Source organism: Microtus oregoni, unplaced genomic scaffold (genome assembly GCF_018167655.1).
Source record: "Microtus oregoni isolate MIOR12 unplaced genomic scaffold, Mior012 000033F_ref0000390, whole genome shotgun sequence".
NCBI lineage: Eukaryota > Metazoa > Chordata > Mammalia > Rodentia > Cricetidae > Microtus > Microtus oregoni.
This window is the reverse complement of record NW_024543092.1, coordinates 27106191-27121260: the sequence shown is the minus strand read 5'-3', so window position 1 is coordinate 27121260 and position 15070 is coordinate 27106191. Positions and strand designations below refer to the sequence as shown.

The following is a 15070-nucleotide window of genomic DNA, read 5'->3' as shown; positions in this document are numbered from 1 at the left end:
TTTATTATAACACTGTGTGAAAACTTTCGTAAAACTTTAATTAGTATGTACAATAAATATATGCTAATGTAATTAACAGAAACTAAGTAAAAATGGAAAGAGCAATAAAAGAATAGAAAATGGTTCAGAAATGGAGAAAAGCAGGGAAGAAAGAAAGGGAGACAGTGAACGTACATAAATGCATGAGAGAGGGGGAGAATAAAGTATAGAAAGGAAATATTTGAATATCCCAAATTAGGAGGTGATTGCATTATTATTTAAATTTAAACATCTGAACAGTTTTGAATTACTGCTGTGATACTATATTTACAATAATGCATGGACGTTGAGAACATTTCTGTGCTTTAATGATTCTGAAATGATTGTAAGGAAAAAAATGTGTGAACTGATGAAATAGCTGACATATGACAGAAAAATTCGTCTTTATACAGAAGATAAAATATACTTAATTAATCACCATCATATACAATGGAAAATTATGAAAATATTTAGCAATTTAGTCAATTTAATATGCACACTACATAAAAATATGTGAACATAGATTTAATTTCATGCAACAAAATGTAGAAAAAGTGATCATGCTTTTCCTGACTCAATTTGTTCTTGCACTTTAGTTCTGAAACTGTGCCAAATAATCTTGCTTGGAAATTGGCCCCTGTAGATGACCACATGTTGCGTGATGCTCATTGTTATTACAAGAAGAACCTGGAATCTCAAGCAGAAAGGCCAGGCATTCACTCACCTTTTCATTCCACAATACTTCCTGGGCTTCATTTGGGCCATACTTCACCAAAAAGATTTTCATTTCACAGAGAACTGCATAAAATTTGTAGATTGTTAAATTTATCTTCACAATATGAATAATAAATTCAGAGAAAATGTTGGAAAAAATACCGAATGAAAAATAAAAATTAAGCTCAAATGTTTTCAAATCCTCATGTAGATTTCGTATGTTATTTTGAAAAAAGAAGAACAGATAAAATTTTGTGGGCATAAATTATTAAAAGAGGTTTTTGTTTGTTGCTTATACCTCATGAATTTTGGTTCACAGTAAGTATTTTTAAAATCAGAATGGATTAGATAAGTTAAAGTGAAACAGAAGCTCCATTAAAAAAATCTGTGCACAGGTATCAATTGTTAATTTTATAAGTAATACAGATTTTTTATGAACAGAGATGTGAAGTTGGTGGAATGAGATTCTATAATAGACATATATTATCAGATACTATAGTTATAGAAAACTTTGACTTTGGACTGTCAGGTAATAGACACATTCAGCACCCTTAATATTCTTATTCAAAGTGAATTTTATTAAAATCATAGTTAAATAACATTATTAAAAGTAAGGAATTAATCATGTATTGTTTGCTTTGCATCGTTCACAATTAATGCAATAATTAAATTGGGCATAATTAACTCAGCTAATGAAAATTAGGAAAACAGAATCATAAGTAGAACTTGGGCTCAAAATATATTTATGCACAAAGATCCATTTGTACTAAATTCTCTTCATTTATTTTATCTACTATGAAATAAATGGATAGTAGTAGTTTATACAGCCTAACATTTTTTATTGGCTAACAGAGTTAATTCATGACAGTACCAGTTCCACTAACATTGTGAAGTATACTAACCAATATGAACACTTACTCAAGTGATGCTTTATATATCTGTCTATTTGGGCAATTAAATTTATTACCAGACCAAACTGTAAAATAATATTGTTTGTGAGAAAATGCAAGTAGAATAAAAGGCTGCTTTAAATGCATATATGCAAAGCATTTTAAATTATTCACCATTATGTTTAATTTCTGCAGATTATTGAAACACTAATTATGAAAGCCTGGAACCACACAAATGAATCTAACTTCATGCTTATGGGATTGACAGATTCCAAGGAAATCCAGCTAGTCCTCTCTGTGCTCTTTCTCTTTATATATATGGCCACTGTGCTGGGGAACATAGCCATGATGCTCATTATCCATCTAGATGTACAGCTTCACACGCCAATGTATTTCTTCCTCACCCACTTATCATTTCTTGACCTCAGTTACTCAACTGTCATCACACCTAAAACCTTAGAGAACCTACTGACTTCCAGAAGAAGCATTTCCTTCAATGGCTGCTTCATTCAATTGTACTTTTTTGTCCTTTTGGCAGCTACTGAATGTTTTATACTGTCTTCCATGGCCTATGACCGCTATGTAGCCATCTGCAATCCCCTACACTATCCAGTTATTATGTCCACAAGGCGCTCCCATGCTCTAATCATTGTATCCTACATGATTGGAGCTATGGATGCCTCTGTCACTGCATTCTGTTTAAGCACATTGAATTTCTGCAGTTCCAAGGTAATCCACCATTTCTTTTGTGACACATTCCCAATTTTAGCCCTGTCCTGCAGCAATACCTATGATGCTGAAGTCACCATATTCGTTCTAGCTGGTTCTACTCTACTGCTGTCTCTTATCACTATTTCTTTATCCTATGTGTCCATTCTCTCTACAATTTTGAAGATAAATTCTTCCTCAGGTAAGCACAAAGCCTTTTCCACTTGTGCCTCTCATCTCCTAGGAGTCACTGTCTTTTATGGAACTATGATTTTTACTTATTTGAAGCCAAGCAAGTCCTACTCCCTGGGAAAGGATCAAATAGCTTCTGTTTTCTACACAATTGTGATCCCCATGCTGAACCCACTCATATATAGTCTCAGAAACAAGGAAGTAAAAAGTGCTGCCCTTAGACTTGTGAAAAAGAAAGAGGGCTCCCAGGAATTTAATTAACAAAGTTGCCAGATACTTAAACACTTCTCCTTTTTTTGCTACTGATCACATCACTTGTTTGTGGTTTTTTGTTTGTTTGTTTGTTTGTTTTCCAGGCAGTGTACCATTAGCTATCTTGGAACTCACTCTGTAGACCAGGATGGCCTCAAACAAACTAAGATCCTCCTGCCTCTGGATTCCAAGCTGGAATTAAATGTGCGAGCCACCACCACTTGGATATTGATCACTTCTTTACCTTCTCTCTCTCTCTCTGTATGAACCTATCAGCTTTGTTTCCTTCTTTGTGTTTGTGTAGAACTTCCCTTCCAAGACCAATGTTTGGACATTTCTGAGAATGGGACTTTAAAAATCTGTGTCAATTGAAAATCAAGACATTTATAGTAAACTCATGCTCTGAATTTTTGAGATTATCAGGAGAAATAACATGCAATTGAAAAAATATTCTTAAATTCTTAAAATAATATAGTACTTAATATGTTATCAATTGTCAGATATCTGAATTAGGAAACATAACACTGACACATTAACATTTTTAAAAGTCAATCATTTGTGTTATGAAAGATTTAATATTGGATGTAATAATAGTGAGTGACCTTTTTAGTCTCATCTTCCTCAGCTGAATAAAATAAATAATAATTACAAGTCAATAAGATAACAAAATGGATATAATACATTGATGAAAATAAAATTCTCTGCTTATTATAATTTAAAATCATGGCTAAATTTCATTTGTAGTTGATTTGAAGTATATTTACAGATACTTAACCACATTTCAGTTAATCAAAACTATGCGAATAGCCAGTTATAAAAATCAATAGTTATAAAATATGTATTTGTTTTAAATAATTAAAACAAAATTAAATGATAAGGAAATGGAAATTGTAATATTGGTGACAATGTGGAAAATGGTTAACGTTATTAAGCAAAAGAAACACTGTAATATATTACACATATTTCCATATTCTTATCAATCAATAACTTGTTTGTACTTTTGTATAGTGTAACATAACTAATGGATGTCCTTTTCTCTATATTCTTTTGTAACTTCCTTAATTTACTATGAATTCAAATATTTGACCATCTTTGTGAATATAATTTGTGCATTTGCATATTCTCAGTGTGTGGTTAAGATCTTACTTATTGTCTCACATTAGATTAGAGCTCATATCCTATACACACAAGTCAGAATTCTGGGTACAGACATAACCCCTGTGTGTGCAGCTCCTAAACTTTAAAAAGTCAGATCATCTGCGTGAATATATTCACTGACATTTATCTTATTAATTCACATTTATAAAATGTTAAAAATAAATTATTGACAGAAATTTTCCTGTATTATGGAATAAATACTCTAATGCATATTATTGACTATAAATTTGTATTTTTTGTAATTCAAAACATTTTCACATAGAGGATTAAATTTATTTTCAGAATACATGTATGTATAATACTATTTCTTTTACATATATATATATATTTCCTTAAGAATTGTTTTAGAAAAGGTAGAACCACTGTCTTAGTGTTTAACTTTGTTTATCTCTTGTAGTTATATAGACATGATTTATACATTTATATATTATTGAAAGTTTATCTACTTATTTAACATTATATTTCTATAATACATTTCTATATATATTCTATTATGCTTATTTTTACAAGCCTACGTTTTTCAGTTAATTTAAATATTAGATATGTCCCTGTTTTATCACTTTCAAAGACTGGCATTGTACTATATCAATATTACATTAAAATTGTCTTATTTTTCTCTAGTGATTTTGCTGTCTGTAATTTATAATTTTGTTACTCCAATTTCTTTATTTTTATAATAAAAACACAGCTTAATAAATGTTCACAATAAATATATTCTAGTTTGTTTTTCTTTGATTTTGAATGTGCCTCATTCTGTATATTTTCCTCATTTCTGTCATATTTTGTTGCTGGTATTAAATACAAATATATATTTAAATACATATTTTATTAAATCCTTTTTAATGCAGACATAACCTCATAGTTTGTATCCTATTTATAGGAATGTAAAAGATTTCAACATTAAAACATTTTTTCACAGATATTATTCTTGTGTACAATGTATATTTATAACCATATAACTACTTCTATTCTTGATCAGGGAAGAATCTGCCCTCAGTAGGACAATCAAACTAGTGGGTAAGTTACAATGAGTGCTCATCTCTATAAAGGACGTCAGTATTTTATACACAATATTTTGTCTTTGTATTAGCTCCTGCTATCATTACCCCTTTATTATTTTCATAATCCTCCAATTACTGGTAAAACTCCTTTTCAACTAGAGGACATACGTGTGTGTGTGTTTCTAGGACTTGGGCAGTAGCCACAGTCTCTGTAAGCTCATCATTGTGACATCCAGGACATGAACAAACACCAGTGTTTGTTTCATATTACTCTTCTCAATCCCCAGCTGCCTGTCTTCTTCAGTGTTACCTGGACCCTGTAAGGGGGTGATGTACTAACCTATCAGGATTGAGCCAGTGACCTGATCCAGAGTCAGCAATCTCCACCTGAACAGTTACAAGGGAGTAACTGCTGAGTGAGTGAGCCATAGCCAAATACTACAGAAGGTCCGGACAGGAATCTGGGACCTTCAAGGGAGTAGACCTAATCCAGGACCTCTGTGAGTCTGAGCATGAGTTCCGGACCTCCTAGGAAATAGGCATGAGCCAGGACCTCTCCCAGTCTGGGCATGAATCTAGGACCTCCGAGGGAGTAGGCAGGAATCAGAGATCTCTGCAGGGCCAGGAGTGAGTCTGGGACCTCAGAGAGTGTAGGCCTGAGCCAGGACCTCTGTGGGACTGGGCATTGGTCTGGGATATCAAAAAGAATGGGCAGAAACTTGTAGCCTCTGTGGGTCTGAGCTCATATGAGTTCAGGACCCCTGAGGGAGTAAGCCTGAGCCAGGTCCTCTATAGTTCTGGGCACACCTGAGCCTGGGATCTCCAAGGCAGTAGACTGGAGCCAGAAACCTTTGCATGATCAACTCCAAGCCAGGGTCTTCTGAAAGAGAGGATCCAACCAGGATTTACAGAAACAGGTCAGAGTCAGTGACCTAGGCCGAAGTAGGCCTGAGAGAGAAAATCCTAAGAAGCAGACAAAGCACAGGAGCACTGAGGTCAACATATTCATTTTAGCTGGATCTACTCTACTGGTGTCCCTTATTATTTTCTTTTAATATGTGTCCATTCTTTCTATAATTTTGAAGATAAATTCTTCTTCAGGTAAGCACAAAACCTTTTCCACTTGTGCCTCTCATCTTCTGGGAGTCACTGTTTCTTATGGAACTATGAGTTTCATGTATTTGAAGCCAAGCAAGTCCTACTCTCTGGGATAGGACCAAGTTGTTTCTGTTTTCTATCCAATTGTGATCCCCATGCTGAACCCACTCATTTATAGTCTCAGGAACAAAGAAGTGAAAAGTGCTGTCAGGAGACTTCTGAAAAAGAGAGAGGGCTCCCAAAAATTTAAATAACAATGTTGCTAGACATTTAAACACCTCTCTCTCTCTCTTTTTTTTTTTTTTTTTTTGGTACTGATCACATCACTTGTTTGTTTTGTTTTTTGTTTGTTTGTTTTTGTTTTTCAAGGTAGTGTAGCACTGGCTGTTCTGGAACTGACTCTGTAGACCAGAATTGTCTCAGACTCACAAAGATCCTACTGCCTCTCCATTCCAAGAGCTAGAATTAAATGTGCAATCCACCACTACTTGGATATTGATTACTTCTTTACCTTCTCGCTCTTCATGAAACTATAAGCTTTGATTCCTTTCTGTATTTGTGTAGAGCTTCCTGTTCAAGACCAAAGTTTGGGATTTTTCAGAACAGGACAAAAATCTGTGTCAATTGAAAATCAAGATATGCGCATGAAACCCATGCTCTGAATATTTGAGATTATGAGGAGAAATAATAAGCAATTGAAAAAATATTCTTTAATTCTTAAGCTTATGTATTATTTAATATGTTATTAAATGTCAGATATCTGACGTAGGGAACTTTACACTGACACATTCACATTATCAAAAGTGATTCTCTTTGTAATATGAAAGATTTTTTATTGTTGTTGTTATCACTAGTGAGTGACCTTTTAAGTCTCATTTTCCTCAGCTGAGTAAAATAAATGATCATAAGTCAATGTGATAACAAAATGGATATAACACATTGATGAAAATGCAATTCTCTGCTTATTATAATTTAAAAACATTGCTAAATTATATTTGTAGTTGATTTGAAGAATATTTACAGATACTTAACCACATTACAGTCAATCAAAACTATACAAATAGCCAGAAATAAAGTCAATGGTTATGAGATTTGTATTTGATTTAAATAATTGAAACAAAATTAAAATGGTATATTATAATATTGGTGACAATATGGAAAGCTGTTTATGGTTATTAAGTAAAAGAAGCAGTAAATAAATATTAACACATTTTTTTACATTTTAATCAATCAGTAAATTGATTGTACTTTTGTATAGTGTAACATTACAAATGCTTGTCATTTTCTCTATATTCTATTATAACTTCCTTTATTCACTGAAAAGTCAAATATTTGACTATTTTTGTGAATATAAGTTGTGCATTAAATGTATTCTCAGTGTGTGGGCAAGATCTTTTAAAGCTCATATCCTATATACACATCAAGTCAGAGTTCCAGGTACAGAATAACCCCTATGTGTACAGCTGCTAAACTTTAAAGTCTGATCATCTGCAATATTGAAAGAACATTTTCACTGACTTTTATTTTTATTAATTTACAATTGTAAAATGTTTAAAATAAAACATATGAATTAAAAGATTGACAGAGCTTTGTAGGGATAAGTCCCGCCCCTTAGGGCATGTTCGCCTCCGGCTAATGTTTACCTAAAAATCTGGCAAGCATGCTCGCAGCACTTGCTTCTGCTTTCCTCGTCTCCACAGGAATGTTGGTTCTGTAACTCTATTTCTCCATTAAAGCTGTATATATTTTTACAATCTGTCTGCATTCATTTACGCTATTACATTTTGGCGCCCAGATGTGTGGACAACTGAATCCACTGAAAGCCTGAGAAAGCTTGGGAAAGAGTAAGCATGTTTTGTTGGTAACAACAGTTTCTCGGGTCTACTCTGCTTGCTAGAGGCAAGCAAGCGCTCTCATCTAAGAGAGGCTTCCTGACTCAGTTTCAGCTGCAAAACCCTACAGCTCTTAAGAGGTCCTGCCACGAAACACTTAAATGGTGTTGATAAAAGCCGAATGAATGCTTTTCGGTTTGAAGCCATAGCAGAAAAAAAGCTGTGCCATTTAAAAATGCCGGCTTTCTGGGCTGTCCTGCCAAGGCAAACTCTGACTCTTTTAACAGAGACGGTTCGTGTGGTTTGCAAGCACAGGCTGCTGAAGCTCGCTTGCTGGCAGAGACCTTGAAATGCCATAGAGTTGTGGCAGTAAACGTGGCTACAGCCAGTACCTCAGCCATGAGGCTGGAAAGCTAAGAAATGGGCTGGATCCAGCCATCAAAGCCACGGCTTTAGTCCTACTGATATTGCTTGGTAAATTAAAGACTCATGTGGTCAAAAAAGAGACATATACAGTAAAAGAAAGATTCAAAGAAAAAAGAAAACTTTTAAATGATTTACAGTGTGTTAAAAATATATGCAAGCTAAAAGTTAAAATTCTTAAAAAAATAAAAGGAAGAAAGAGAGTAGTTGCATATGGTAGTACACACCCTTAATCCCAACACTTGGGAGGCAGAGGGAGATTGACCTCTGTGACTTCAAGGTGAGGTAGCACACGCCTTTAATCCCAGTGCATGGAAGGCAGAGACGAACAGATCTCTGTGGGTTCAAGGACAGCCTGGTCTACTGAGTTATTCCAGGTCAAAGATACAGAGAACCTGTCTCAAAAAGCAAAAAGTTAAAAGTAAAAATAAACAAAATAGAGGTTAAAACAAAGCTGAGTCTTTCTCAAGCTGAGTCTAATCTCATGTTTCATGAGTCAGATAAAATCTTGGAGGATGTAGCAACAAGAATAATATTTTTTTAGTTTATGATGCTAATATGAAAAGTTTTAAAACTATAGCTCAAATTTAATGTATATATAAAATCCTATATTATGTTAAATCACCAGTTTACGTATTTTTTTACAATGCCTGTTCCTCCCAAAAACTTGGATTCAAAGCACACACATCAACAGTCAGATATACAATAATCTCTAATATGACACCTAATATAACATAGACTGTTTCTCCTTTTCTGGTATTTGTGCTCCATTTTCTTCCAATATAAAATTTATAAATATATTTTTGTTTTCTCTTTTTTTTCTATAGGTAATTGGACATTGAATCTTAGACATTTGGCAAACTGTCTTTGCCCTATGTACCTAAACTTTTTTTATTCTTTTATTTTGAGCCAAAAATTATAGGCAGTTGTTTCAACTTTACTTGCGATTTCATTCCCCTCCTCTTACTTTCTTAGAAACTGGATATTTTGCCAGAATTAAGAGGCTGAACACTCACTGCCTTTTTCATTTTTTCAATTTTGAATGTTTTGCCTACATGTGTATATATTACACTCCTGTAGTTCCCTCCATGTCCATGGGATTCTCCATGTTATTGAAGTTATGAATGGTTATGTGCTGCCAACTGTATAATGAGAGCTACATATAACACTCTGCAAGAGAAGCACTTAACCTCTGAGCTATTTTTAGTCTCAATACTTGGAATAAAAAATTCCTTTTTCTTTTTTACTATTTCTTATGACTTACTTAAGACCTAGAATAATTCTTACAGAATGCTCTATAGAATGAATAACACAACTGTCAGAAGGAATGCCTGTTTTTTCCTTCATTCTATGCTTAAAATCAGAGACTGCAGTCATAAAAGCTAGGTTTTAATATGGAAGTCAGTCTTAAGAGATGTACATGGAAAAATTTAATTTTGTGTACTGTTTTCTTTAGTAAGTAGTGATACCAAATATATTTTTGGAATGCTTACAAGAACTACTTGAAATGACATATGCAACTGACTCTGATCAATATCTAGTATAGTACATATGAGTGTGGATTATTAATCACAAAGGAGAAATGTTTGTTTTGGCTACATTAGTTTTTATATATTTGAAAATAAAATTGGGAAGACTGTTCAGCTAGAGAAAAGCAATATTGTTTTATAGAGCATTTTATGTAACATGAGTACTTATATGCCTTTCTTTATATTTTATGAAGAATGTACAGAAGAATATTTGTGAATGGACTAATAATTATGATCAAATGATGACAAGGCAAGGAAGAGCATATCACAATGTCCATGTGCCCAGATTTTTCTATTGCTTCTCTATATAGGAGCACATTTCCTGAGAAGATAAAACATTTCTGAAACTCAGAAGATACTTTCATAAAATCAAAAAGTAGAACCAACCTTTTAATTATTTTTTAAACAATCTTCTCTTACTTTGCATATCAAACCCAGTTACCTCTCCCTCCCTGCTTACTCTTCTTCCTTACACCCCGTAGCCACTCCTTAAAGAGTGTAAGGCCTTCAATTGGGAGTCAACAAAATCTGTCATATCAATTGAGGCAGGAACATTCTTTATGGTCATCTTGTACATAGGAATTATCTGCATTCAACTGATATATCTAGTTCTTGTTTTGTTTTGATAGGTGAGGACCTTTCAAAATATGACTCTCAGTAAGACATAAATTTTCAGTTCTGTGGTTATATAAGAGAACTCCATAAATGAGCAATTGAGTGGAATAGACAATGCACAAAAGAAGTTCAATTGACTCAAGAGCACACACATATTGTTAACATCAGTAGCAAAATGCAAAGAAAATCTATTTTGAGTATCAATCTTATTCATTGAAAATGGCTGTGACGTGATACATCAGTGAAAGCAGGAAAGAATGAAGTCCAATACTAATACATGTGTGTGTATGTGTGGTGTGTGTGCGTGTTGATGGAATATATATCACTGTGTCTGTGAGAATGTGTGTGTGTGTGTGTGTGTGTGTGTGTGTGTGTGTGTGTGTGTTGATGGAATATATATCACTGAATCCATCTTAGGACTTTTTATGTTGGTTCCTCAAAAGACAAGAGGAGAAATTCCTTATAATACAACTATAATAGAAACACACACACACACACACACACACACACATTTACATATTACTAAACAAAGGAAAGACACTGCACTTTAGAGATAATCATATTCATATAACAAATCACAATAACCAAAGGTTAGAAGATGCCTAGATATCATCAACAGAGGAATAAAGAAAAATTGTCTTATATACAAAACTCAGTATTCTTAGAAAATCTGATGAACAAATACTATTGGTTGTTGAAAAATTGGTAGAAATAGAGAACATTATGTTAAGTGAAATTAAGCAGACTAGGAACAAATTCACATGTTTTCACTTACACGTGAAATACGAAAACAAACTGATTTAAATTGTCAAAAGTTTTTATTTGGAAAGAGAAATATATTATCCAGGTTGAAGAATGAGGTTGGGATAGAGAAGGAGTTACTATTATTAAAATAAAAATAAATAACTGTAAAATACTGATGAACTAAGTAAAAACTAGTCCTAAAGGAAAGGAAAAATTTCCATTTCCTAAGTAGTGGCAGAAAAGGAAATTATAGCGTAATAGCAAAAATAATTTAAGAGAGGAGGAAAGATAAAGACAAGATAGAGATCAAATCACTCTTTCTCAAGGTGAGTGGTTGAACTCAATGCCTTCTGGAGTAAAATTTACATAGTAAGACAATCTTAACTAATATTCTCATTTTCTTCAGTATTTACTTTTAGTTTGTATTAGAATTTCATACATAAGTACTCTAACTATTCTAGGATTCCCTTTCCCTTCTTTGATTCTTTCTGTGTCTATAACTGGTCTCAAATATTTCTTTAATTTCTTTATGACTTATATGGCTTATTGAGTATCTTCAGTATGGTTTTTATGTACATGACCCTAAAGATGACCACGTGGATATCTTATTAGTTAACTCTGACAATTTATCAGTTAGCTAAGAAAAAAGAAAACGTATTTCCTTCTCCCAGAGCCTGTAACTTTTTATCTATTGTGGAGAACATATGAAGGTAGTCTGTTTGTCACAGTTTGTATGTTGTTCTAAAGTCTGCAGATTATTTTATCTGATCGTTATCAATTAATATTCTTCTTATAAATTATATTTTCCTCAGATATTTTGATTAAGTGCATGATTCCTGTAAAAGTAACTCCATTCACCACACAAGTAAACCATATTCTAAAATTCTGAAATATTCATTCTTTCTGAAGAAACCTCAGGAAAAGTAATTTCAGAATTAAGTGAATCAAGATACATTAGAATCTCCTATTCTTCTTTCAGACAGGGTTTTAGTTCAATTAGGGCTAATATACAGAAATCCCCACTCTTAACTCAGAAGCTACCTCCAGTTAACAACTGCTCACAAAGGGAAAATAAAACTTTTTTCAACAGTGTGTCACTTGCTATATAAACCACACTTAAGTGCCTGGCCCATTCTTATCAAAGAAAAGAAAGCCAATTTAACATCAACTCAATGATGCTTTTCAAGGAACAATGTTTTTGTCTCATGTTCTCACGGGGCATGTCTTGTTTTTTGATTTCTAGATATTTGCTCATAAATTATGATTTTTAACTTTCTGTGTGAATGAATGTGTGTTTCTCTGTGTGTGTATGTTTCTTGTGCTTTTTAGTCCATTTTTATGTTTTTTTTTTTTACTCAATTCTGTTGTGTTGCTGTTATTATTTCCTGCATTTTTTTCCTAGTGAGAGAAAGAAATGGAGTAAATTTGGATGAGTGCCATGGCCAGGAAGATATGGGAGGGATTAAGGATGGGGAAAGATTGACCAGAATATGTTTTATGAAAGAAATCTACTTTCAATATAAAGAGAGGGTAAAAGTAAATGAGCATCTGAAGTACAGGATAAAAGAATAAGAATAAGTAAAATTTATATTACTCAGTTTGATGCATTGTATAATTTTGAAGTATGCCTTTATGATAAGAGACAATTTATATGAATTCATATGTTAACATTTTTGTACCAAGAACAATATTTTTCATAGTACTTTGCAGAATTTTAAGTTTGTGTTTAGGGATGGGTAAATGAAAAAAATATAGTTACAATATACTGGATGACAAAAAAATCAATAAAAAAACTTCATGTTTATGGTAATACACAAACACATATAGAAGAAAGTATGACATGATTGTCTAAGGAGTCATAACACACATGAAGAATAGTATGTAACAATATGATCAAATTTTATAAAAAGTCTAATCTTTCATGTTGATTGGAGATTATATCTACATAGCCCTATAACTTTTTGTTACCGCTCCTGTGAATAAGTTACTACTTATTTTATTTAAAATATAAGATTCTTCTCCATTTAGATATTATCTATAATATTAAAAATACTGTTGATTTCTGTGATCAACAAAAACAGATATTAGAAGTTTTCTAAATTACAGTAAAAATAAACATAAAAGAAAGGTAAAACCACATACTAAATGAATGGAGAAGAAATAAGAGCACATAAAACATGAAGTAGTATATGGCAAATTCAGGGTCAGAAATGACAAAAGTCTGTAAATTTTTTTTAAATTACTGTTTCTAATAATGGCACTAATCTAGTAGAAATATATAAGTACAGATTATCGAAAGCATAGATAACAGAAGAAAAATAAATCATAAACTATTTCTATAGTGTTTAGATATAATATAGTAAGTATGTGAAATAAGATGAATATAGGTGAATTACATGCATATTAAAAAGTTTTATGTAGTGAAAATTTGGTAATCCTGCATGGTTCAAAGTTCATATGAATAAGGAAAATCTAATTGCCTTTGTTTTCATCATTTTTAAATAGGGAGATAGATGTTCATGTGTTTCTAAGTCACCAAGATCCAAAATAATCACACAGAAACTATATTAATTGCAATACAGCCTGGCCAATAGCTTAAGTGTATTTCTAGCTAGCCCTTACATATTAAATTAACTCATTTCTATTTCTGTGTATTACCATGAGACTCATGGTTTACCAGAAAGGTGCCAGGACACATCTATCTCCTTCTGAAGCTACATGGTATCTCTTTGACTCTGCCTTCTTTCTCCAGCATTCAGTTTAGTTTTCCCACCTAGCTCTACTCTGCCCTGCCATAGGCCTAAACCACTTGTTTATTCATTAACCAATAAAAGCAACACATATACAGAAGAACTTCTCACATCATCTTACCTTTTCTGCTTAAATAAAAAGGTTTTAACTTTTACATAATAAAATTACATATGCAAGAATTACAGTTACAATATTTATATCTATTTTATCTTTTTTCTTTTTTTATTAAAAATTTCCACCTCCTCCCCTCCTCCCATGTCCCTCCCTCTCCCCACTTCCCTCCCCCTCCCTCTCCAGTCCAAAGAGCAGTCAGGATTCTCTGCCCTGTGGGAAAACCAAAGTCCTCCCCCCTCCATCCAGGTCTAAGAAGGTCAGCATCCAAACAGATTAGACTCCCACAAAGCCAGTACATGCAGTAGAATCAAAACCCAGTGCCATTGTCCTTGGCTTCTCAATCAACCCTCATTGTTATCATAACTAAGGAAAACTATAATTATAAGTATTTATTCTTTAACTCGATCAAATTATCCAGAATGATATAATATTACCTAAGTTAACAGGATGTGTATTGTAAACAACTTCCAAAACTCTAGAATGGGCAGAGACATCTCGCTGCATGGACAGTCATACGAAGTTCTTTTGTAACACTGGAACATCTATCTTTAGCTTACAGGCCCATAGTATTCAGCAGACTTTCCCAAGAAGCAGGAAATTTGAAGATCAATTTTGCCTTGTGGTGGCAAAATTCATTAGATGCTTTCTTCTGTGACATGCAAAATGTCTTGCAGTTATTTCATGAATCAAGAACCTTGAAGGACAATCTCACCTTTAGACAAGTTCAGCAGTAATTTTTTGTAGGTCTTGCAAGTCTATTTCATATAGCATAATATCAAGCAGTCCATGCAAGAGCAGTTTCTTGCCCAAATGGCTTACAACTCCATAAGGAGCCTCTTTGTTGTCCATCCTTCTCATGAAGTAAATTGGTGCTTCCAGAAACAGATTTGTCTCATTGTCTTGAAAAGTCCTAAGTTCTTAATACATTTAAAATGAGATATTCTGTTTGTCTTTGAAAGGTTTGAATATATTTCTATACATCTAGAAAACCCAATTAACAATGACTACAAGCTTTATTACAGATGACTATT

At 33.1% G+C, this 15070-nt stretch overlaps 1 protein-coding gene across 1 annotated transcript; it reads left to right on the top strand.

The window, feature by feature from the left end:
* Nucleotides 1-1835: 1835 nt before the first annotated feature.
* LOC121466346 (olfactory receptor 8H1-like) lies at nucleotides 1836-2783 on the top strand. The gene has a single exon (XM_041680009.1). It carries the CDS (start codon nucleotides 1836-1838, stop codon nucleotides 2781-2783), a length of 948 nt encoding a protein of 315 aa, XP_041535943.1.
* Nucleotides 2784-15070: the final 12287 nt, after the last annotated feature.

Coding starts and splice junctions, on each gene's coding strand:
- LOC121466346 (XM_041680009.1), top strand. CDS start 1,836: ATGAAAGCCTGGAACCACACAAATGAATCTAACTTCATGCTTATGGGA.